Source organism: Muntiacus reevesi, chromosome 2, assembly GCF_963930625.1.
Source record: "Muntiacus reevesi chromosome 2, mMunRee1.1, whole genome shotgun sequence".
Classification (NCBI taxonomy): Eukaryota; Metazoa; Chordata; class Mammalia; order Artiodactyla; family Cervidae; genus Muntiacus; species Muntiacus reevesi.
Window position 1 is genome coordinate 278,484,708 of NC_089250.1, and position 25,816 is coordinate 278,510,523.

Sequence of the window (25,816 nt, forward strand, 5' to 3'; positions counted from 1 at the left end):
TACATGACCACTGGAAAAACCATAGCCTTGACTAGACGGACCTTCGTTGGTAAAGTTATGTCTCTGCTTTTTAATATGCTGTCTAGGTTGGTCATAACTTTCCTTCCAAGGAGAAAGTCTGCAGTGATTTTGGAGCCCCGAAAATAAAGTCAGCCACTGTTTCCCCACCTATTTCCCATGAAGTGATGGGACCAGATGCCACGATATTAGTTTCCTGAATGCTGAGCTTTAAGCCAATCTTTTCACTCTCCTCAGTACACAACCACAAGTGGTGGGTTACGTACACACAACGCACAATCGCAAGTCGGCACCCGCATGCCCAGATCACGGGGGCGAGCTCACACCTCCCATCGTCTGAGTCTCGCGGTCACCTCACGCGCCGCCACCAGAGGGCGCCCGCGTCCCCACCGGGCCCACACGCAGCGCGTCCTCACAAGGCGTGAAAACAGGCCGCAGGGGCTCCTGGGAGGTGTAGTCTGAGTCTCGAAAGGCGCCACGCAAAGGACTCTGGGGCAGTTCGTTCAGCCAAGTAGCAAACGAGATTCCATCCTTGTGCTGGAGGACCATCCTTTCGCGCCTCTCCTGGGTCCACTCGACTCTGGGCCAGACAGATCGGAGCCACCGTGAGCCGGGATCCCTCAACCTCACGTCACGACCCGGGCTTGCCCGTCGAGAACCGCGCCACGTCCCGGAGGCTTCTGGGGAGGAGCAGCCTGAGCTCGCAGTGCGCAGGCGCCAGCGCGCGCGTTCCAGGCCGCGGGTGAGCCCGGCTCCACGTCCCTTTAAGCCCTGGGGGGCAGAGGGAGGGGTGTTGGGACGGAACGCCCCCGGACGGGAGCGTATAGGTATGGATGCCCAGGAGGGCAGCGAACTGGGGAGACTGGGTCTGGCTAAAGGGCCCAAGGAAGGGCCTCAGCATCTGAATCCGTCTACGGGATCTCCTAAGGACCTCTACAGGTGGCGCCCCCGGGAGCGCAAAGCGCACCCTGCACCGGCGCGCTTCGGCGTAGGGGGGCGGGGCCTGGGCGGGGCCACGCCCCCAAGAGCGGCTCGGATTGCGCGAGCGTGCTGGCCGCGGCCGGCGTGTGAGGGGGCGGGGCTTCAGCCCCGAGCCGGCGGGAGAGGTGAGTGAGCGCCTGCGCGCCGCGTGGCTTTGTTTAGGGGCGGGGCCTCGCGCTCTTGGGGCCGCCCTGGGGGCGGGGCCGCGGCCCGTCGACGTGTCCCGAGCGTGACGGGGCGGGGCCCGGCAGCGGGGGCCCGGGGGTCTCGCAGCGGAGTGCGCTTGCGTGGGGAGCGACCCGGGAGCGGGGCCTGCGCGAGGTGCCAGCGCAGCTGCTGTGGTCGCCGCCGGGACGCGACCCGGGAGGACCGGGTGAGTGTGGATATGTGTCTGGCTGAGCTTGTGTGTCTGGGCGCTCGCGACCGCTCTGGGGGCCGTGTCTGGTCGTGTGGTGACGGAGTGTGAGATGAAGAACTGTGTGTGAAGCGTGAGGTGGCGTCGCCGTGCTGTGAGGGGAGGAGGGCGTATGGTGGAGTTTCTGCGGGTCTGTGACGGAGCCGGCCGTGTGGGGACGGGGACGTGCCTCGGGCCCGCGTTCGAGTTTCCCCGCGAGGTCTGTGGTGGTCGTGTGAGGAGGAAGCGACTGCGCCTGTGGGAGGGCGCCGGGGGCGGGCGTGTGCGTGTGGCTGTGAGGATTCGTGCCGCTGGAGCGCGTTCGTGTGTGTGTGTGTGGCGCTGTCTGGTGTGGCTGCGTGGTTTGACCCGGTGGCTGTCCGACGTCAGCGGCTCTGCGGTTGTGCGTGGGTGGCGCTGTCACGGCGCCGTCGTGCCGTGTCTCTCCCTGCAGCCGCGGGAGGAGGGTCCCCGTGGGGAGGACGCTGCGCCGCTTCACAGGCGTGCGGGCTTCTGGGTAAAATCGGGTGATGACAGCACCCGCGGCAGCGCTGGGACGGTTACCTGGGGTAACGTCGTGAAATGCAAACTCCCAGGACGGAGCTTGGCTGTCACAGCGCGTTGTGGGCTCCGGGTGTTCGCTGTCGTGCCGGTGGCCGTGCGTCCTTGTCCCTGCCCTGAGGTGGGAGCACAGTGGGGAATGCTGGCGGAATCTTCGTCTCTGAACTTGAGGTTGGGCGATCATCCTTGAAGCTGAGGAGCGGAACTCTTCCGGCCCAGTTGCTCCTTTTTGCCTATTATTGCATTAATGCATCTGAAGGGAGGGCAGAGTCAGCCGTGGTTTCCCAGGTGGCACAGGGGTAAAGAACCCGCCTGCCAATGCTGTCGATGCAGGTTCTTTCCCTGAGTCGGGAAAATCCCCTGGAGGAGGAAATGTCAACCCACTCCTGTATTCTTACCTGGAAAATCCCATGGACAGAGGAGCCTGGTGGGCTGCAGTCTATATATAGAGTCAGAAAAGAGTTGGACAGGACTGAGCACGTGCGTGCGCGCGCGCGCGCGCGCACACACACACACACACACACACACACACGCATATGCGCGCAGTCTTCCCTGGTCTCTGGTACCTGTGACTGCATATGGTTGTGTGTTTTTGCACACACACACACACACACACACACACAGACACGCAGTCTTCCCTGGTCTCTGGGACTTGTGACTGCATATGATTGTGTCTTTGCTTTCTAACAGTGTAGCTTGGGTGACTCTGGGACTTCTGGTTCCATCACTCAATTGTTGTGTGATTTGGGGAGAAGTCACTTATATTGCCACTGCAAAATGGAGATAATAGTGCTGATTTCATGCTTGTGGCGAATGTTAAGTACTGGGTTGGCCAAAAAGTTTGTTTGGGTTTTTCTGTAAAATGTTATAGAAAAACTGGAATGAACCTTTTGATCAACCCAATCGAAAAGTACCTGACACAGTAAGCAATATATAAGTGATAATTGCTTTATTATTAGTGTAATAAATAAATAATAAATCTGCACAGATTTCACAGAGAATAAAATCCACACAGGAAGAAAAGCAAAAAGCGGAGCCCCAGGGAAAGGGTTTCAGGTCGAGAGGTAGAATAACCTTAAAGTCTAGGTCAAGCTTACGTTCAGAAGTTTAGGGTCAGGGTCCTAGGAGGGCTGGAGCAGAGGGTCTTGCTGGATAGAGCTGTCCCAAGGGAGCGTGTGGTGTTGCCATCCCAGATGGGAAGTGGCAGGGACTAGGGAGAAGTATTCCTAGTAACACAGAGATCTGGAGACCTCTGTCAGTCCCTCCAGGGCTTCTCAGCTTTGGCACTTTGGATAGTTAGGGTCAGATAGTTTTTCGTTGGAGTGGAGTACAAGGGAGGGCTATCCTGTATATTGTAGGGTATTTAGCATTATCTCTGCCTTCTACTCACTAGAAGCCAGTAGCACACCCTGCTTCCCCAATTTTGACAAGCAGACATGTCTCTGGACACAGCCTCGTGTCCTGTGGAGGATACAGTTCTCCTAGTTAAGAACTACTAGTGTACAGGACCATGATGAGGGCACACCATGAACATTCTCAGCGCGTGAGGGTGGGCCAGGGGTGGGGCTCAACGAGAGAGGGGATAAAGGGATGTTGTTCTGGAGATGAGAAAGAAAAAAACAGTATCTGTGGCCTGCAGCCTGGGTAGGCTCTGAGAGGCAGTCCCTCACTCAGCATTCAGATGCCTGCCGTGGGCCAGGCTGACAAGACAGACTGGGTTTCTACTCATCTGGTGCTTGCATATAGTAGAGAGATGAAGTTAAATTTATAACAGGTGGCAATAAGTATCTTAAAAAGTAAAGCAGGGTGAAGGGATTACACAGTGATAGTGGATGCACTTTCATTATTAACACCAAGGCTTCCTGTGGACATCTCAGTTAACTCCAAAGCCAGGAGTGACTCCTTGGGATTCTTTTTTAAAAAGATTATTGATTTATTGACTTCTTTTTGGCTGCACGGGGCCTTCGTGGCTGCTCTCGGGCTTTCTCCGGTTGTGGGGGCAGGGGCTACTCTAGTTGCAGCGCGCTGGCCTCTCATTTTGGTGGCTTCTCGTTGCAGATCATCCCAGGCTCTAGAGCGCGGGCTCAGCAGTTGTGGCACATGTGGGCTTGGTTGCCTCAAGGCCTGTGGGATCTTCTCAGACCAGGGATCGTACCCGTGTCTCATGCGTTGGCTGGCAGATTCTTAACCACTGGACCACCAGAGAAGTCCCTCCTTGGAATTCTTTGATCAGGGAATATAAGAGTTTGAGTTTATAAAAAAAAAAAAAAGAGTTTGAGTTTATCAAAGACTTTGTCCTCCCCAGTGCTCATCAGGTCTGGGCTTTAACAGGGAGATCTCCAGCCTGGGGCTCCAAGACTGGGGCAGTAGTTCTAAACTGTGGCTTTGCATAGAGCTGAAATCTTAGAAGACAGGAGTAAGACTTGCTTGGACTCGGGTCCCAGAGACCCAGAGATTGACTTGATTATTCTGGCATCGGACCCCGCCATCAGTTTTTCATTAAAAAAACTCCCGAGAGATTACTGTGTACAAACAGGGTTGAGAACTACAGCTGTGAGAGTTTGGGGGCTCCTCTGGGGCTTCTCAGAATCAGAGAAATTAATTTGATGGTGGGGAGGGAAGAGGAGATACCAGTGCTTTTAAAGGTACTCCTGACCGCTAAACTTCCCTGCAGTAGGGACATTTCTAGCCCCATCCCATTTTAAGTGAGGAAGTCAAATCTGTTCCCACGCCCAGCAGAGAAAATGGCAGGGCTGACATTCAGGTGGAAAGCCTGTGTTTTCTGTTACAGCTGCGCTTGCGTCTTTGGAGAAAGTGCCTTCCTATATCCCTGGCATCTGGGGCTTTCAGGTTCAGGGTAAGAGCGAGCTTAAAATACCAGACAGGTGGTGCAGCAGGAAGAGGCTGGCTGAACAGAGGTGGCGAGTCTGTGTGCCTCTCAGGTATGTCAGGACCCGTCCCCAACTCACCACCCAGCAGAGCCCCCCGGATCACGGATGTGCTGTGCCCAGAAGGGAGGCCTGGCCACTGTCCAGTAAGTTTAAAAGAATTTTTTTCTTATTTTTGGCCATGCTTGGTTTTTGTTGCTCTGCGACGGCTGTCTTGATTTGCGGTAAGCAGCGGGCTTCTCATTGTTGTGGCTTCTCTTGTTGCGAAGCGCACGCTCTGAGTGTGCGGGCTTCAGTAGTTGCAGAATGTGGGTCCAGTAGTTGTGGCTCGTGGGCTCATTAATTTTGGTGCACAGGCTTAGCTGCTCCATGTCATGTGGAATCTTCCTGTGCCAGGGATCGAACTTGTGTCCCCTACACTGGTGAGCAGATTCTTATCCCCTGTGCCATCAGGGAAGTCCCACTGTCAAGTGACTTTTGTGTGTGTGTGTTTCAGCAAAACTTTACAAAAATAGCGACCAGATTTGGGACACACTTTATTTTATGGACCTCTGCCCTAGACTGTGATTTTTCCACGAGGTCTTGGACTAAATGCTCTGTTGATTCCCCAGGCCATGGCTGGGCCTTGGGGAACCTAGGTGGGGTAGAGTGGACTTCAGAATTCTCTTTCTTAGGCCCACTGGAGGCCGAAGCACTGGGCCAGGGAGAGGGCTGATGTGGGAGATAACTGGTGGGCAGGAACCACCTGCTGCCATGAGCTCATCTTAGGTAATGCTGATTCATGGTCTGACTCAGGAGCAACCAGCTCCCAATCTGTGGGACATCAGAGTCACCCGGGGCACTTGTTTAAAAACTCGGGGGCCCCTGACCCCAGACCTTCTAGGAGGTTCAGTGAATCTGTGCTGGGTGTTCATCAAGTCTGTTCTCCTTGGGCGGCCAGGATGGCCTGGGTTCCACCTCTCAGCGGAAGTGGGGCTTGTGAGGGACAGAGGGGAGTGTGATGACGGTTTAATGAGCCAGTGGTGTCTTTCTGCAGGTGAGGCAACAGTCTGTAGAGAGACCCGACTTGCCTAAGGTCACTTGGAGCTGATGTCGCTTTTCATCTTGGGTTTCTGGCAGGTAGTGGTTGGGGGAAGGTTGCGGGTGAGGAGTCGCTGAGCAGGAGTCAGATAGATGGTCCAGGGAATGCTTTTTGAGAGAAGTTCTTCTCTGCCCACTGTGCGTCCAGCTCTGGAAAGATGGTGGCCGGGCTGAGGGCTGAGACTGAAGTCCTCTGCATGAGGAGGTGGGAGGGGGCTGCTGCAGCCCCCACGCCCCGAGCTGGGGCCTGTGTCCCCGGATGGGCCCCAGCCCCACCGTGCTGCCCAAGTTCCTGGGGGGAGAAAGCTGGAATCTGGAGGATGCAGCCGTGCCTTCTCAGGAGCCCGGGGAGGGGTGACCTGGGAGAGCAGACCTGAGAGCTGTGGAAGGCCGCCAAGTCCATGTTGGTCCATGTACCGGATGTCATTTCGCATTTCAGGCATAGGCCTTGACGACCTGTTATGCATGGGGGGACACAGCTGGGGGCTGGTTGCGATGAGGGCACTCCTGAGTCCTGGGGACAAATGCCAGCTTCCGGGTACAGAGGGACAGAATCCACCCTCCCCACCACTATCAAGTCGGCTGGAGGGGAGCTTGTGGTCTGCGCCCCAGCTGGGAAAGGAGAGAGTTCCAGAATGTGCCAGGAGCCTGACCCCAGGCCCCAGACACGAGGTCCTGGAGATGCCCGACTCCAGGTGCCCTTTGAGACCTGGGGAGGGGGCTGGATCGGGGGGCAGTCTGTGCGCAGCTTTGCTCTGCCTCTGTGCCTTCTGCAGAGCGCTCAGGGCAGTCTTGGCGGCCTCTCAGATGTCCTCCTCGTTCTCCCAAAACGGCAGAACATTCCAGGTAGTAGGGGGCACGCTGGCCCTGCGTGCAGGTGCCGGGCTCCAGCTGGGCCTCCTGAAGCTTGTGCAGCCACTCTGCGTCCTTCCTCAGCTCCGTCTTGCGGCCAGTGAGCACCATGGGGACCCCACACAGAGATATATGACCTCAGGGAAGCCCTCAGTGAGAACGTTGCCATAGCTGGTGGGGTTTGTGACATCCTGGCAGGTGGGCCCGAGGCGGGTGTTCTGGTGGGACAGGGCCCGCAGCTGTCGTAGTCTTCCTGCCTAGCAGTGTCATGGGGGTTCCCAGTCACCTCCTTGCCGCCTGTAGTCATGCTGGCCGTGTCCTTGTTGAATGGACGGGGTGTAGTGCTCGGGGAAGCAGCGACATCTCCCACGGCCCCCATTGCCCACGCCCACGCCCTTCGGCTCCTTCCTCCCTGGGCCGGGGGCGGGGGCGGGGGGCAGTCAGGGCTGAGGCTCTGGCCCCGCGGTATCCTGAGCCAGGAGCCGGCAACACTGGCAGCAGTGCAGGGTGGAGCTTTCCAGGAATTTTTGAAGCTTGTACTCATGCAGGTTCTAGCCATCCTCATCTTAGGAGCAAGACTTTAGCTTTGTGCTAAAATTGCACAGCCCTTTCCCACCCTGTGGTCTGGGACTCGGAAGATGGGCCCGGTTTAGAGCCCTGCCCTGAGGTGTAGTGGGATCCAACCTCTTTATTTTGTGGTGTTGTTTCGAAGAGGTGATTGCGCGTTCGCCAAAGCATAGACAGGGAAAAGGGAGTTTTGAAACCTAGTGACCCAATTCCATTCTTCAGGGACAGTCATTGCTACCAACTTCTTTATTCTGTTTCCAGAACTTGTCTGTGCCTTTTCACTCAAGTATTCATATACTGTTTTTTTTTTTTTTTTCCCCTAAGCATTTTCCTCTACACCTATTTTCCATCATTACACCATGTCTTGGAAATCGTTTCACACACGACAGGCACAGTAGATTTCTTAACCTCAGTAGAGCTGACATCGTGGGCATCTATGCTCTGGGCACTGGCCTGTACCTTGTAGGATGTTTAGCAGCGTCTCTTGTCTCTGCCCATTAGAGGCCTAGAGCACCTCGCCCCTCAAGCTGGGACAGCTACGGATGTCCCAGACCTTGCATCTCCTGGGAGCAAACTCGCCCCCAGGAAGACCCACTGGTGTAGTGCTGCCTCATTCCTTTTAAGGCTACCTGGTGCCGCTATGTGCATGGAGCCTTCACTCACTCCTTTTGTTACTGACAGGCAGTTGTTTCCAGGCTCTGGACAGGTAGTTAATTGTAATGGGGAGAACCTTTGTATTCTGTTACAAGTTAATCACTAAAAGGCCATGCCTGTAAGCTTAAATTACACATAGTGGCCCACCTCTGGGAACTCTGTCTGCCACGTAATGAGCATGGAGGTAAAATATCTTTGTTTAGGTCTCCGGAATCCTCCTGACCAGGGCCACCTGTGAATGACTGCAGGAAGGAAGAAATGAACACATTGCTTTCAGAGGCTGATTGGAACCAGGAAGTGTTTGCCTTTACTTCCTCCCCTTTTCACATAAAAGAAGCCTGAATTCTAACTTAGGCAAGGTGGTTCTTCAGGACACGAATCTGCCACCTCCTCAGTCTCCTGGCTTTCCAGATAAAGTCGCTGTTCCTTGTTCCAGCAGCTCATCTCTCGGTTTATTGGTCTGTCATACGCTGAGCACTGTGAGCTTGGACTTAGTAGGGTGATGATAATGTAAAAACTAACACTTGTTTAGCACTGGCACTCCCCTGAGTTTATTGAGTATTTTCTTTCATTTAATTTCCACAGCAGCCCTGTGGAGTTGTCCTGGGCATTTTCTTCATTTGGCTGTTGAGGAAGCCGAGGCCCAGAGAGGACAGGGAGGGTGTCTGAGTCACTCAGGAAGTGGGTGGCGAAGTCGGAAGCTAAACCCAGACCGGCTGGCTCCAGGTGGATGCCCTTCACTGTGGGACTGTCCTGCCTCCTCCTGCAAACCCTGTCATTTTACTCACATGCAGGAGTGTCCAAAGACGTACCAGAAATACCTGGGTCAGATAGTATGTGCACCCTCAGTCTTAGGCAGTATTGCCAAGTCGCCAGTCTCTCTCTAACCAGCACTGTGTGAGAACTCTTACTGCAGCCCTCTTGGTGGGTGTCAGGCCTCCTTGGTGATGCTTGGTGTATGCCAAATTAAAAAGGAAAAGGAAGGCGAGAAATAACCGTGTGCCTGTTGTTGAGGGTAACTCAGGTAAGCTTCTACCAGCTAAGGGCGCAGCAGGTTTGTGTTTACCCCATTGTACAGATGAGCAGACTGAGGCTTTGCGTAGCTCTCCCACAGCCAGTAATCGGCAGAGGCAAACTTTGAATCCAGAATTATCTGATGACAAACTGCTGTTCTTTCCTCCCAGCCGTGCTGAGTTCCTCGGAGGAAATTACTTCGTGGACAAGAATCACGCACCTTCAATTCAGGGTGTGTGAGGAGCACAAGCGGCTATGAGAAACACAGGATGGATGCCGTGCCACTTCCTAAAGCAGTCCACTTGACTTGAAGAATCAGAAAGGAAGAATCTGGTATGATTTCAAACACAGTTTGTGTATTAACACAGATTCATCATGGCGTGGAATGCAGAAGTCATATGGTTGTTGCAGAAAACAAACAAGAGTTCAGTGGTTTTATGCGGTGGGGCAGCTGCTTTGGGTGTTCTCAGGCTGCTGAGCTGGACGTTAGCTCTCCTCTGCTGTGCAGGGACGTTAGTCAGAAGAGCTTAGAGGCCACGTGGCAGTGACGTGCTGGAGCTGGCCTGCAGCGCTCACGCAAGCCCATAGGGTCCACGTCTCCGCAGCCTCAGGGTGGGTGGCTCAGTTTGATATCTTATAGTGCACTCGGAGGGCGGTATTTGCGCCATGGAAACTGGCAGACACTGCAGACCACCCAGCACCCATTTTAAATACAGCAGTGTGTGCATGACCTTCCTACAGCAACCATAAGGCAGTTCTCTAAGTCTGACTCTCTTTCTATTTTGTAACTTCTTCCGTATCCCTTCATTTTAGATTCCACACATAAGGGATGTCAAACAGCATTTCTCCTTCTCTGTCTGACTTCACTCAGCAAAACACTGTAGGTCCATCCGCGCTGCTGCAGATGGCATTGTCTCATTTCTTAATGGCTGAGCGTATTCTACTGTATATATGTCCCCGTCTTTATCCATGCCTCTGTCAGTGCACATTTAGCTTGCTTGCATGTCTTCGGTACTGTAAGCAATGCTGCAATGAACGTTGGGTGCGTATGTTTTCTTTCAGGTCATGTTTTACTCCAGATCCACGCCCAGGCCTGTGGTTGCAGGGTCATCTGGTAGCTCTCTGTTTAGTTTTTAAGGAACCTCCATACTGCTCTCCATGGTGGCTGTACCAATTTACCTTCCCACCCATAATGTAGGAGGGTTCTCTGCTCTCCACACTGTCTTTAGCATTTATTGTTTCAGGATTTTTGATGGCCATTCTGACTGGAGTGAGGTGATACCTCCTTGTAGTTTTGATTTGCATTTCTCCAATAATCAGCGATGTTGAACTTCTTTTCATGTGCAATTGGCCATCTGTGTGTCATCACTGGAGAAGACCTACTTAGGGCTTCTGCCCACTTTTTGAGTGGGTTGTTTGTTTCGATGCTGTGAAGTGTCATAAGCTGTTTATAAGTTTTGGAAACTAATCCCTTACCAGTCACATCGGTGCAGATATTCTCTCCCAATCTATGGGTTGTCTTTTTGCTTTGTTTATTGTTTCCTTTGCTATGCAAAAGCTTTTGAGTTTGAGTAGGTCCCATCCCATTTGTTTTTGTTTGTTTTTATTTTCATTATTTTGTGAGATGGATTGAAAAAGATATTGCAGTGATTATATGAGAGAGTGTTCTGCTTATGTTTTCTTACAGGAGGTTTATAGTATTCGGTCTCATGTTTAGATCTTTAATCCATTTTAAGCTTATTTTTGTGTATGGAGTTAAAGAATGATCTTGTTTCTTCTTTTTTTTTTTTTTTTTTTTTACATATGACTGTCTAGTTTTCCCAGCACCATTTGTTGAAGAAACTGTCTTTCCAACATTGTATAGTCTTAATAATACCTTTTAAAACTCAATATGGTATATCTGACATACTACCTTTTCAATTTGTAATCAATATAAACAATTACCCATGAGATTTTTTACTTTTTTTTTTCATTCTAGGTCTTTAAAATCAGTTATGTATTTTATGGTTAGAGTTCACCTCAATCCAGACACTTATTTTTTATTGGAGATATTTGATCTATATTTAAATTTTGTAATATTTATTATTAGAGGGAGGTCCCTGGTGGCCTAGTAGTTTGGATTCTGGGCTTCCACTGCTGTGGCCTGGGTTCCATCCCTGGTTGGGGTGCTGAGATACTCCACCAGCCACATGGCATGGCCGAAAACAAACAAACCCAAATTGTTCCAGACATACTTAAAAGTTTTATAGTAATTGAACTAAGGGTCAGTTTTTAGTCTTACATTAGTGATAAATTTTAATTCGATGATTCTAGTATTTATCATTTTTATGGTTTTAATAGTAAATGAATTGAAATAAAATGAAACAGTTTCTTATTTCCAGAACTCAGTGTCTGCTGGTATTCATGTTGGACAGCACAGGTTTAGAGTGACGGGTCGACAGAGGGCTTCCCTCGGAGGTGATTCTTGGCATCTCACCTCTTACTCTGTCACCCTGGTGCACACCACTGAGGTATCTCTTTGAGATTTCTGCACATCTGTCTAATGAGCCCCTTCTGCAGCTCTTGCTTCCTGCTTCCTACCCCACCAACACACATCCATAGTATTCGCCACATAGCCACCAAGAAAAATTTTTGTTAAATGTTAAGTCAGTCACATCGTTCCTCTGCTCAGCTACCACCCCTCCCCACACCTTATCACGCTTAGATCAGTTCCAAACTGCTTATCACTCGCTTCATGACCCAGCCCCTGCTGCCCCCAGTCACCTCAGGCCCACCATTTCCCTGCTCCCTCACGCTGCTCCCGCTCACCTGCACTCTCTCCCCTCCACACGTCCAGTGTGGGCCTGAGCAGGGCTCTTGCACCTGCTGTACCCCTACCCAGATTGCCTTTCTCCCCGCGCCCAGCCTGGGCCTGAGCAGGGCTCTTGCACCTGCTGTACCCCTACCCAGAATGCCTTTCTCCCCGCGCCCGGCCTGGGCCTGAGCAGGGCTCTTGCACCTGCTGTACCCTTACCCAGAATGCCTTTCTCCCCACACCCAGCGTGGGCCTGAGCAGGGCTCTTGCACCTGCTGTACCCTTACCCAGAATGCCTTTCTCCCTGTGCCATGGGCCTGAGCAGGGCTCTTGCACCTGCTGTACCCCTACCCAGAATGCCTTTCTCCCCGCGCCCAGCCTGGGCCTGAGCAGGGCTCTTGCACCTGCTGTACCCCTACCCAGAATGCCTTTCTCCCCGCGCCCGGCCTGGGCCTGAGCAGGGCTCTTGCACCTGCTGTACCCTTACCCAGAATGCCTTTCTCCCCACACCCAGCGTGGGCCTGAGCAGGGCTCTTGCACCTGCTGTACCCCTACCCAGAATGCCTTTCTCCCCGCGCCCGGCCTGGGCCTGAGCAGGGCTCTTGCACCTGCTGTACCCTTACCCAGAATGCCTTTCTCCCCACACCCAGCGTGGGCATGAGCAGGGCTCTTGCACCTGCTGTACCCTTACCCAGAATGCCTTTCTCCCCACACCCAGCGTGGGCATGAGCAGGGCTCTTGCACATGCTGTACCCCTACCCAGAATGCCTTTCTCCCCACACCCAGCGTGGGCCTGAGCAGGGCTCTTGCACATGCTGTACCCCTACCCAGAATGCCTTTCTCCCCACACCCAGCGTGGGCCTGAGCAGGGCTCTTGCACCTGCTGTACCCCTACCCAGAATGCCTTTCTCCCCGCGCCCGGCCTGGGCATGAGCAGGGCTCTTGCACCTGCTGTACCCTTACCCAGAATGCCTTTCTCCCTTCCCCAGCCTGGGCCTGACCAGGGCTCTTGCACCTGCTGTACCCTTACCCAGAATGCCTTTCTCCCCGCGCCCGGCCTGGGCCTGAGCAGGGCTCTTGCACCTGCTGTACCCTTACCCAGAATGCCTTTCTCCCCACACCCAGCGTGGGCCTGAGCAGGGCTCTTGCACCTGCTGTACCCCTACCCAGAATGCCTTTCTCCCCACGCCCAGCCTGGGCCTGACCAGGGCTCTTGCACCTGCTGCACCCCTACCCAGAATGCCTTTCTCCCCACACCCAGCCTGGGCCTGAGCAGGGCTCTTGCACCTGCTGTACCCTTACCCAGAATGCCTTTCTCCCCACACCCAGCCTGGGCCTGACCAGGGCTCTTGCACCTGCTGTACCCCTACCCAGAATGCCTTTCTCCCCACACCCAGCGTGGGCATGAGCAGGGCTCTTGCACATGCTGTACCCCTTACCCAGAATGCCTTTCTCCCCTCCCCAGCCTGGGCCTGACCAGGGCTCTTGCACCTGCTGTACCCTTACCCAGAATGCCTTTCTCCCTGTGCCATGGGCCTGAGCAGGGCTCTTGCACCTGCTGTACCCCTACCCAGAATGCCTTTCTCCCCGCGCCCGGCCTGGGCCTGAGCAGGGCTCTTGCACCTGCTGTGCCCCCTACCCAGAATGCCTTTCTCCCCGCGCCCGGCGTGGGCCTGAGCAGGGCTCTTGCACCTGCTCTACCTCTACCCAGAATGCCTTTCTCCACACGCCCAGGTGACTCTCACAGGTGCACTGCAGTCACGCCGCGGCTCCGGCGCCTCTTCTGAGAGGCCTTCCCCACCCCCCATCCCCCGCTTGCCCCTCCTTCCCTGCTCAGGTCCTGGTTCCTTCACAGCAGGGGGTCTCAGTTCACACTGGGCTCTGTGTGGGCCTGTCCTCCCTGCTGTAACCTAAGAGACCCGGGAGTGGGTGCTTATCCACTCTGCTCCCCCGCCAGCCCCTGGGACAGCTCGTGGCACATGGCGGGCGCTCCACAGCTCCTTCTCAGCTGGAAGAGCAGGCGTCTGCCCCTTTCAGTGTCTCCTGACCTGGCGCCTCCTGTGATCTTGGGAATAGATGGTGTTGGCTGCAGCTCCTCCCTGATGCTGAGAAGGGCAGGAATGTTTCAGACGATGCTCTTGACTTCCCCAGTGCATGTGTGTGACCAAGGTGCCGGCCCGGAGGCTGTGGGCCCTCCCAGTGGCCCTGGCAGTCTCACGGCTTCTCTTCTCCCCCAGGCCCACCTTCTCAGTGCTCTGCCTTCCTCCAGCTGTGAGCCCGCAAGAGGGAGGAGAGGATGCCTGCAGCTCGGGGGAAGTCCAAGTCCAAGGTAAGTGGTGACTGCTCTTCCTTCAGGAAACTTCTTCTGCCTTGTAGGAAGCCATTTCTTTCCTTCCTGCCCCATGGAGACCCAGCCAAGACCTGGTCCCTGGTTTCCTTCCATCACCTCAGAGGGTGGGAGCGTGAGCAGGGCCCCCCTCTCCTTTTTTCTCATTGTGCGCCTGACCTTTCACCTATTCATTCAGCATCTCCAGGGGCTCTGCCTGTCTTCCCTCCCCAGAGAGAAGACCAGAGACACCGTGATTTCTCAAGGTGGACTTGAGTGCCCAGGTGGGACCTGCTGGGGCAGAGGGCTGGATGTTGTCTTCCGGAGTTAATCTCTCATGTTGCTTTGTTTCTACTTGTACAGCCCATATTTACGAGGAGGAAATTCCTCTAACTTTGAGAGACTTCTGACCCTGTAGGTGTTCAGATAGAGTTAGTTGAGCCAGGCCAGTGAGGCAGCCTCCTATGATAGGCATGTTTCAACATTTTAGCGATCAAGTGATTTTCTACAATAAGCCTCCTGAATGCAGTTTCTCATAATAGACACTTTTGCTCTTCAAGTTGTGTGTATTTGTTTCCTATTGCCCAAAAGTGGCCATTCAAGACAGCATACATTTATTTTCACAAGTTTGTGGGTTGGGGTTCAGACCCAGCTTGGGTTAGCTGGGTCCTCTGTTTTGCGTCTCATAAGACTGAAACCAAGGTGTCTGCCAGCTGTGGTCCCATCTGATGCTCAGGGTCCTCTTCTGAACTCAGTGGTTGCTGGCAAAATTTCATTCCTTCGCCTTCCGCTTCCCATGTGGCTCCCTTCCATCCCATCTTCAAACTAGCATCAACAGGTCCAATACCACTCATACCAATACCAATACCACTCCCCAACTTCCCTTTCTGCTTTCCTCTTCCACCAGCTGGAGAAAATCCTTTGCTCTTGGGGGCTCCTGTGATGACACTGAGCCGACCTAGATAATCCAGGCTACTTCCTCTAGTTTCAAGGTCAACTGATTAGTAACCTTGATAACATCTGCAAACATTTTGCCATGTATAATGCACTCATATGTGGTTAGGCACAAGAATGAGAAGCAAGACTGCCCAGACTGAACCCCAGCTTCTCCGTTTACAAGCTGTTAGGCCTCCAGCAAGTTACCTCACCTCGCTGGGCCTCAGTTCCCACATCTGTGACATTGCTGTGGTCCTCTTGCAGTGCCCGGTCACTGCCCAACATGAGCTAGGGGTGCAGGGTACCTAGCAGAATGCCTTGTCTTTGTCAGTGCTGTGTAAGTCCAAGTTGATATGCTTTTTATGGAACAAAACCTTTAACACCAGCTGTATCATATTGCACTGTGTTTTATTTATTACAACTGCCCCTTTTGATCTCAGAACCTCAAGTGTTTCCTTAATAGAACCCTGGTACCGTGTGTCTTCCCTGTTTGGAAGTCCATGGTTTTCTCCCGCCGTGTGGAAGCACAAGCCCAAGTGAAAGGACGTCTGCGTTTCCATTCTAGGCGCCAGTGACGTTTGGGGATTTGGCCATCTACTTCTCCCAAGAAGAGTGGGAATGGCTGAGCCCCATTCAGAAGGATCTGTATGAAGACGTCATGTTGGAAAACTACCAGAACCTGGTTTCTCTTGGTAAGCTCTCCTGCGCCCATGACCCACAACTGGACTGTTGAGGGCGATGAGTCAGTGAGTCAGGGAAACAGGAGCCACTGCAGTTTGGCTTTTTTTTTTAAACTTTATTGAGGTATAATTCACATATTATACAATTCACCCATGGAAGTATACAGTTCAGTTGGATTTTCAAGTGTACTTACAGACTTGAGCACCCATCACCGTAGTCAATTTTAGAACATCTTCATTACCGCCCCCCCAAAGAAAACCTGTGACTATCATCAATCACTTTTTTATTTTCCTGTGCCAACTAACGTCCCCAGATTAGACAAACACTAAACCATTATCTACTTTCTGTCTATGAATCTCTCTATTCTTGGTGTTCCATAAAAATGAAATCAAATATGTTGTCCTTTGTGTCTGACTTCTTTCATTTAAAGTAATATTTTTGAAGTTCATCTGCATTGTAGCATGTATCAGTATCTCATTTCCTCTTCTTGGCCAAATAATATTCCACCTTTTGTTTTTTCCATTCACCAGTTGATAGGCATGTAGGCTGTTTCCACTGTATGGCTGTTAGGAATCTGCTGCTATGAATGTTCATGTACAAATTTTTGTGTGGAGGCATATTTTCATCTCTCTCGGGTATATGTCTAAGAGTGGTAGGTACTGGTCATATATCAATAGTAACTATATAAAATATAACCTTTGAGGACTTGGGTTGTTTTTGAGAGAAATAAAGAATTGACTTTTAACAAGTACTATTAAAAGGTGAATATCGGATGCTGAGGTAATGGAGATGGTCACTGCAGGACACATCCTCCATCCTAGGGCTGGGGGCACAGAGGGAAGAGTTTGGAGTTTTTAGGGCTTTGGGGATGGGACTCAGACTTCAGAACGGGAGGGGAGCACTGCCTGTTTTGTTTATCCTCCCGAGGGGGCAACATGGGGCTCGTTCTGGGAGTCGCAGGGGAAAAAAGCAAAGCAGAAATGGAAACCACCAGTACTGCTACTGGCGGATGCTGACAGGGAGCAGTTGTTGTGGGAGTGTGGGTTACAGCAGACCAGAGGACCGCAGGCTGGGATGTGGAAAGACTGTAACTGAATGACTAGCCTCAGGAGTTTCTGCTCCAACTCTTCCCCAAAGTAGTTGGTTTTGTAGAGTTAGAAGTGAGTAGCTCTGCTGTCTATGACTGACCTTTCATCCTTTTTCTCCACCTACCCTTCACATCCTCTGTGCTGCTTTTGCGGGAATAAACCCCATTTCTCTTGAGACAAAGCCTGATTCTAATATCTGTGGTGCCCACATCATGCTCATTTTTAATGTTTTTCCTGTGTTGTAGGACTTTGCTTTCGGAGACCAAATGTGATCACCTTATTGGAGAGAGGGAAAGCGCCTTGGATGGTGGATCCAGTGAAAAGACGCCGGGGCTTGGGTGAGTGCCTTTCATCATAAAAGGGCAACATCTTTAAGGTAATAGTTGAGAGCCACTTTCTCCACCTCAAAGACCCCAAAGTTGTGCAGAAAACTCAAGTCTCTTCAGTATGTGTCCCCAGAGGGAGAATAATTAATATTCAACAAGCCTCTCAGTAGGTATCTGATACTCTTTAAAAAAAAAAAAAATTATTTACTTGGCTGCATCTGGTCTTAGTTGAGTCATGCTGGACTGCCAAACAGACTCCCGAGTTATGACACTTGGGCTCCAGAGCTCACAGGCTTAGTTGCTCCCTGGCATGTGGAGTCTTAGTTCCCTGACTGTGGGTTGAACCTGCATATCCTGCATAACAAGGTGAATTCATAACCACTGGACCACCAGGGAAGTCCTTGATACTCTTTTTTAAGTACAGGTTCCTCCCAACAGCTCTGTAAGGTAGGTCCTCTGATTATTCCTATTTTATAGATGAGGAAACTGAGGGCCAAAGAAGTTCAGTGACTTGCCCAAGGTCATCTAGCTGGGAAGTAGCAGCAAAGGTGGGGTTTGAACCTGAGCTTCTGCTCTCAGAAGCTCAGGTTTTAATAGCCTCATCCCCATCCTGCTTTGGTTTTCATATTTCCCTTCAGAGAAAGCGTGTGTATTCTGACTTCTCTAGTGATTGTATTTATAATGATCTTACTTGCATTGTTGTCGTCATTCCTTAAAAAAAAAATTAAAAATCTTTCCCGTAAGTGTTTATTTTGACTGCTTTTCGAGAACTCATTTTCTTCTCTAGTATTAATAGATTCCTCTTTGATTGGTCAAGTTATGGGCTTTTTAATTTTGTTGTGTTTTTAGTTCATTTTTACAGTTATGAGTTTAATTTTTTAATTGTAAAAAACACATAACATTAAATTTACCATCTTAACCATTTTAAGTTAGTTTTTGTTTATTTTTTGGCTGCGCTGCTTGGCTTGTGGGATCTTAGTTGCCTGACCAGGAATTAAACCTGTGACCTCAGGAGTGAGAGCACAGAGTCCTAACTACTGGATTGCCAGGGAATTCCCATCTTAACCATTTTTCAATGTACAGTTAAGTGTATTTGCATTGTTGAACAAGAGGTATCTTCTGCTGCTGCTGCTAAGTCACTTCAGTCGTGTCCGACTCTGTGCGACCCCGTAAACGGCAGCTCACCAGGCTCCCCCATCCCTGGGATTCTCCAGGCAAGAACACTGGAGTGGGTTGCCATTTCCTTCTCCAATGCATGAAAGTGAAAAGTGAAAGGGGAGCCTCTTGGTCGTGTCTGACTTGCAGCGACCCCAGGGACTGCAGCCTACCAGGCTCCTTTGTCCATGGGATTTTCCAGGCAAGAGTACTGGAGTGGGGTGCCATTGCCTTCTCCCAAGAGGTATCTAGAACTTTTTAAATATTGTAATACTGAAACTCCATGTCCACTAAATATTAATTCTTTCCATCTCTCCAGTCAGCCCTTGGTATGATTCTGGCTACTATGGATACATCATATGAACGGAATCATGCAGTATTTGACCTTCTGTGACTAGCTTTTTTCCATTTAGCATAATGTCATCAAGGTTCATCCATGTTGTAGTACATAACAGGATTTTCTTTTTTAAGGTTACATAATATTCCATTGTATGTATAAACCACATTTTCTTTATCCATTCATCTGTTAGTGGACATATGGGTTGCTTCCATCTCTTAGCTACTGTGATTCATGCTGCAGTGAATATGGATGTACAGATAAATCTCTTCAAGATCTTGATTCAGTTCCTTTGGATATGTACCCAGTGTTAGGATTGTTGAATCATATGGTAGTCTTTTTTTTTTTTTCTAAGGAACCACCATACCATTTTCCACAGTGGCTATACCATTTTTCATTTCTACCAGTAGCACACAAGGGTTCCAGATTCTGCTCATGCTTACCAGCCCTTGTTTTCTGTTGTTGGTTTTTTTTTTTTTTAAATATATATATATTGGCTGTTTTTATGGTGTGAGGTGATTTTGTGGATTTAATTTAAGTTTTTCTAATGATTAATGATGTTGAGCATCTTTTAATGTGTCTATTGACCATTTGTCTGTCTTCCTTGGAGAAATATCTGTTCAAGTTCTTTGCCCATTTTTTAATAAGGTCATTTGTCTTTAAGTTGTAGAAGTTCTTTATATATTCTGCATGGTAATCCTTTATCATATATGCGATCTGCAATATCCACAGGTTGTCTTTTTCCTGTTGTTTTCTTTGGAACACAAAAGTTAAGTTTTATGTACTCTCATTCTCTTCTTTCATTTTGTTGCCTGTGCTTTTGGTGCCATATCAAAGAAATTCAGTGCCAAATCCAATGTCCTGAAGCTTTTCCCCTTGTGTTTTCTTCCTAGGAGTGTAATAATTTTTGGTCTTACATTTTAGGTCTTTAGTCTATTTTTGAGTTAGTTTTTGTATATAGTGTAAATAAGGGGTCCATGTTCATTCTTTTACAAGTAAGTACCCAGTTTTCCCAACATCATTTGTGGAAGAAACTGTTCTTTCCCCTTTGTGACAGTCTTGGCACCCTTGTTGAAAATCATTTGACCAGATATGTATGAGTTTATTTCTGGGCTGTCTATTCTCTTCCATTGGTCTGTGTATGTACCTTTATGCCACTGCCACATCATCTTAATTATTAGGAAGTCTGAAGCATCCTTTTTCATTTCTCTCTTGCAAGAGTGTTTTGGTTATTCAGGGTCCCTTGCGATTCCATATGAACTTTAAGACTTTTTTATACTTTTGCAAAAAATGTTACTAGGATTTTGATAGGAATTGCATTGAATCTGTAGATAACTTTGAGTGGTATGGACAGTTTTTAAGTCTTTCAATCCACAAGCACAGGATGTCTTTCCATTTATTTATATCTTTGATTTCTTTTAGCAATGTTTGTAGTTTTCAGTGTACAAGTCTTTCATCTCTTTGGTTAAACTTACTCCTAAGTATTTTATCCTTTTTGATGTTATAGTAAATGGGATTGTTTTCTCAATTTCCTTTATGGAGTGGTCATTGGTAGTATATAGAAACAAAACTGATTTTTGAGTGTTGATTTTATATCCTGCCACTTCACTGAATTAATTAACTTATTAATTCAAATTAATTAATAAATGTTCAAACTGTTTTTGGTGTGAAATTAAGGTAGTTCCTTCTGTTCCTAGCTCATTGAGTGTTTTTTTTAATCATGAAAGAGTAATTAATTTTGTCAGAAGCTTTTTTTTTGCATCAGTTGAGATGATCATGTGGTTTTTGTCCTTTAATTTGGTGATTGTGATATATTACGTTTATTTTCCTATGTTGAACTATCCTTGCATTTCTGGTATAAATCTGACTCACTCATGTGTATGATCCTTTTAATGTACTGTTGAATTTGGCTTGCTAGTATTTTGTTTAGGATTTTTGCATAAGTATTTAACGGGGATATTGGTCTGTACTTTGCTTTTTTTATGGTGTGTCTTGTTTTGGTGTTAAGGTAATGATGACCTCATACAATGAGGTAGTAAGTATTCCCTCTGCTTTTGTCCTGTGTAAGAGATCATGCAGAATTGGAATGATGTCTTCCTTAAATGTTTCATAGATTTCACTAGCCCAAACACATATGGGCCTGGTACTTTCTGTTTTGGAAGGTTATTAATTACTGATTCAGTGTTTTAAATAGATATGTACCTATTCAGATCATCTTTTTCTTATGTTTTGAGTTTTGGCAAATTGTGTCTGTCTATAGTTTACCTTCTGCCTTTCCTGGACCTTTCCTATAGTAAAAACTATATTTATCTATTGAACAGTTTATGGAGTTTAATGTGGTATATGTTGTTGTTGTTCAGTTGCTAAGTCTTGTCCAGTACTGTGACCCATAGACTGCAGCATGCCAGGCTTCCCCTTCCCTGTCCTTCACCATTTCCTGAAGTTTGGTCAGGCTCATGTCCATTGAGTCAGTGATGCCATCCAACCATCTCATCCTCTGTCGTCCCCTTCTCCTCCTGCCCTCAATCTTTCCCAGCATCAGGGTCTTTTCCAGTGAGTCAGCTGTTTGCATCAGATAGCCAAAGTACCAGAGCTTCAGCTTTAGCATTTTCTTTAGGATTGACTGGTTTGATCTCCTTGTGGTCCAAGGGACTCTCAAGAGTCTTCTCCAGCACCACAGTTCAAAAGCACCAATTCTTCAGCATTCAGCCTTCTTCATTGTCTAACTCTCATATCCATATATGAGTACTGGAAAAACCATAGCTTTGACTATATGAACCTTTGTCAGCAAAGTGATGTCTCTGCTTTTTAATACACTGTTTAGGTTTGTCATAGCTTTTCTTCCAAAGTATATGGTATATATTTATTAAATAATAAAACTATTCATTTCATATTGCACTTCTGTGAATTTCTCTATTAAATATTTCTATAAAGTCCTTACTATGTTAAAACCATAATAAAACACTCAAAGAGTTATTACTCTGATTATCATCATTGTTATTACTTTGATCGATAATTATTGCAAACAGCTTCATTTTTTAGCACAGGAAAACAAACTGAATTTCTTGATGTCTTTCAGACTTAGGGTCTAAAGGTGAGACCAAGAAGTTACCTCCACATCAGTGCAACAAATCTGGGCAAAGCATCTATCAGAAACCTGTTTCCATGCCACAAAAAGTTCCCACAGGAAAGAAAGGCTGCAGGAAAAATTCAGTCCTAATAAAACCCAAGAAAGTACACTCAGAGAAGAAATCTTTAAAATGTAATGACTGTGGGAAGGTCTTTAGTCAAAGCTTATCTCTTAAATTTCATCAGAACTCTCATGCTGGGGAGAAGCCTTATGAATGCAGTAGTTGTAGAAAAGCTTTCAGACAGATCTCATCCCTCATTCTTCACCAGAAAATTCACAATGGAAGGAAAAGCTTTGAATGTGATAAATGTGGGGAAAGCTTCATTCAGAGAACATCCCTGCTTCTACATGGGAAAATTCATGGTGAAAAGGAAGTCTTTGACTGTGGGAAGGCCTTGAATCAGTGCTCATCTGTCAGTATACATCAGAAAATCCACTTTGTTGAAAATGTCTACCAGTGCAGAAAATGTAAGAAAGCCTTCATTCGCATGTCATCTTTTTTACTTCATAAGAAAATTCACAGTGGAAAGAAAATACACAAATGCAATAAATGTGGGAGAGCCTTCAATAAGAAATCAGTCTTTGTTATACATAAAAGAATTCATACTGGAGAGAAAACTTGTGAAAAGGCCTTAAGTCACAGTCTACAGCAGAGAAGTCACCATTTAGAGAATCCTTATAAATGCAGAAAATGTGGGAAATCCTTTAATAGAATTTCATCCATTATGCTTCATCAGAGAATTCACAATTCAAAGAAACCCTACAAATGCAATAAATGTGAGAAGATCTTCAGGCGGCTTTCAACCCTTATTCTACATCTAAGAATTCATAATAAAGAGAAACTATACCAGTGTAATAAATGTGAGAAGGTCTGCAATCGGCATTCATCCCTTATCCAACACCAGAAAGTCCATACAAAGAAAAAGAAACTGTTTGAATGTAAAGAGTGTGGAAAGATGTTTTCTGGAACTGCCAACCTTAAAATACATCAGAACATTCATTCTGAAGAGAAACCTTTCAAATGCAATAAGTGTAGTAAAGTTTTTGGCCGCCAGTCATTTCTTATTGAACACCAGAGAATTCATACTGGAGAAAAACCCTATCAGTGTGAGGAGTGTGGGAAAGCCTTCAGTCACCGCATCTCTCTTACGAGACATAAGAGAATTCATAGTGAAGACAGACCCTATGAATGTGATCAGTGTGGGAAGGCCTTCAGTCAGAGTGCACACCTTGCCCAACATGAAAGAATTCACACTGGAGAGAAACCATACACATGTAAGACATGTGGGAAGGCCTTTAGCCAGCGGACATCCCTCATCCTCCATGAAAGAAGTCACACTGGAGAGAAACCCTATGAATGTAATGAATGCGGGAAGGCATTTAGCAGCGGCTCCGATCTTATTCGGCATCAGAGAAGTCATTCCTCGGAGAAACCCTATGAATGTAGTAAATGTGGAAAGGCATACAGTCGGAGCTCATCCTTGATTCGACATCAGAATACACATTCTGAGGAAAAGGCTTAAGATCATTTTAAATATGTTAAAGCAGAGAGGGAGGCCAGCAAAGTAGCAGAGACAGAGGTATGGGAAAACGCATGTCTGTAACACAAACTGTGTAAAAATGGGGCAGTTTGATGAGGTGTCCCACTTTCAAAGCCAAAGAACAAAAGTAATTGATGATTTGACCAGAGGATTTGAAATCAAATGAAGCAGTGACTTTATCATACATCTTAGTTTCAAAATAACAAGCTCAGATGATTGGGTCAGTCATTTTTAATGAAGAGCATTCTTCATTTGATAAAAATAACTGATACTTTATTTTCATTGTAACTTTAAAGCTATTTCATTGGTTATGTACAACAAAGTATATTGTAAATCATTTTTCTGGATGGAGCTGTGAGCCTGACTTAAGGTCACGTGAAAAAAGAGTTTGAGTTAGTCCCTTAGAAGTATCACAGAAGGGATTTTCTCACAAACCAGGGTGCCATTTTCAGCTAACAGTAGCTTGTGGGTGAGAATAAAGAAGACTTGAGTAAAGAGATAATAGCACTCATAATTGTGTGGAGCAACAGAATCATTACCATACTGTCTCTATCGATATGAAGATACATGATCTTCATGGTATGAAAAATCTAACAAGCCTGGGACAAGCTAATGGGGAAAAAAACAGGATGTACTGAAGAATGAGGAACTTCAGAATGGGGAGAACTTATTTTGTTTGTATATGAATTTATATTTATATGAATAAACATTGGTATTTTTATGTAAGAACACTGGTGTGCAACAAGTGATTGGTGGAGAATGGGATGTTGTGGACTGAATTAATGTTAAAAACCTAACCCCCGATGTGACTGTATTTGAGTTGAGGCCTTTGGGGATACAGTAAGGGTTAGATGAAGTCTTGAGGATGTGGTCCTCATAATAGGAATGGTGTTTTTAAAAGAAGAGATGCCAGAGACCTCTGCCGTGCGAGGACACAAAGAGACAAATTAGCCCTCATCAGTTTCCAGCCTGTGTCGTCCTGACCTCAGACTTTCAGCCTCCAAAACAGTGAGAAATGAATTTACGTCACTCAGTTTATGGTGTTTCGTTATGGCAAACTAAACCTAATACATGAGAAAACCTGCATTTCTGTGCCAGGCTCTTTTCTTGTCAGCTGTTCACCATATACACAATAGTGTTCAGTCCCTCTTTCCGGTTTGTGCAAAATATGTGAGAAATAAAATCAGAGTTCTTTTTTGGAACTGGGTTATATACAGTTGGACTCTTCTGTGTGTTTTCCTGTTGCAAAAGCTATTTTTGAAAATACCCATATCTTGTTAAGACAGCTGTGTGGATTGTTTGACCACATGGTTGGGTCACTCTAACTTTGACCACAGCTGAAAAATAACAACTGGATTTATGAAGGGAGCGTGCATGCAGTATAACAGAACAATTAATTTTCCATTTAAACTTGTCATATCAGTCTGCAAAATCAGCATAAAAATCAGCACTTCAGGCAAATGGATGAGCAGACGACACAGAAGGCTCGTGGGGGGCCGTGTCTTTCCTCCCGGCCGTTCTGTACACACAGCCCTCTGCCAGTCTGCCCTAGACGCTGGTTCCAAGTCAGCGGTCACACACCTGAAACACGTCCTGTGTACTCATAAGACACTGTTCTTGCCTACGGGCACTTGCAGTTTAGGAAATACAGACTATTTAAATACGGACGCATATAAGGTACACAACAAATGCCAAGGATAGTGAACTCCATGGTGATGGATCACTTTTGGAGACTGATAGTATTAACGGCAGAATAGGTATTTACTAGGCACACAAATGTTGGGAGGCTATTGAAGGCAACAGAGGAAGCACAGATGTACAAACTCATGGCAGAGGGCTGTGAGGTTTTAGGGGAGTTACAAGCTCTAGCATTTAGTACAGTGACTCGCGCAAAGGAAGTGGTAAACAGTAATATTGAGTGAATGAAAATAACCTTAGTTTAGCTGAATTTTCTCTTAAGGCATAGTCAAAAGGGAACACCTAATTTTGAAGGTTACCCAGACACTGAGATAAATCTGTGAAAAACAAGCCCTCACTTTAAGGAATCACTAGTGAATTTTGAAGGCTGTGATGAACTTAGGGTAATCATAGCAACAAGCAACCTTAAACCTCATCCAGTTTTTAACTATATTAATGAAAACATGAAAGGCTTAACAGAAGAAATGGCATGACCATTTCTAAGAATTAAAATCTATTTACTTCTGTTTCTACTGCCCAACACAAGATACATGGAGTTTTTTCAAAAGTAATTTTTACAAAGCTACAAGAAAAATCAATACCCACCACCAAGAGACAAAAGCAATCAAGAACTGGAACCAGACTCCCTGACACAGAATTTTAAATAACTGTGAGTAATACGTTAAAGGCTCTAATGAAAAAGGTATTTAACAGGCAAATTAGATGGGTCATTTGATCAGAGAGATGGAACTGTGAGAATCACATGGAAATAATCAGAAATGAACACAGTAGAGATGAACAAAACCTTCAACAAGC

General features: G+C 47.7%; 1 protein-coding gene across 3 annotated transcripts; it reads left to right on the forward strand.

Annotated features, from left to right (window-relative positions):
• The first annotated feature begins 318 nt into the window (after positions 1-318).
• Positions 319-25,076, forward strand: ZNF667 (zinc finger protein 667). 3 transcript variants are annotated; one of them, XM_065926890.1, is made up of 6 exons: positions 319-760; positions 9,180-9,342; positions 14,041-14,132; positions 15,631-15,757; positions 17,080-17,172; positions 21,732-25,076. In XM_065926890.1, exons 3-6 carry the CDS (start codon positions 14,100-14,102, stop codon positions 23,303-23,305), a joined length of 1,827 nt encoding a protein of 608 aa, XP_065782962.1. In that variant the 5' UTR covers positions 319-760; positions 9,180-9,342; positions 14,041-14,099; the 3' UTR covers positions 23,306-25,076. The 3 variants fall into 3 exon arrangements, with proteins under 3 accessions (XP_065782962.1, XP_065782961.1, XP_065782963.1); XM_065926889.1 differs by lacking the exon at positions 319-760 and adding an exon at positions 1,234-1,372; XM_065926891.1 differs by lacking the exons at positions 319-760; positions 9,180-9,342 and adding an exon at positions 11,390-11,519.
• The last annotated feature ends 740 nt before the right edge of the window (positions 25,077-25,816 follow it).

Excerpts from the sequence above, each read along its gene's own strand:
- ZNF667 (XM_065926890.1), top strand. The coding sequence starts at position 14,100 with ATGCCTGCAGCTCGGGGGAAGTCCAAGTCCAAG. Across the intron at positions 14,133-15,630 it reads GGGGGAAGTCCAAGTCCAAG|GCGCCAGTGACGTTTGGGGA; the intron begins GTAAGTGGTGAC and ends TTTCCATTCTAG. Across the intron at positions 17,173-21,731 it reads GAAAAGACGCCGGGGCTTGG|ACTTAGGGTCTAAAGGTGAG; the intron begins GTGAGTGCCTTT and ends GATGTCTTTCAG.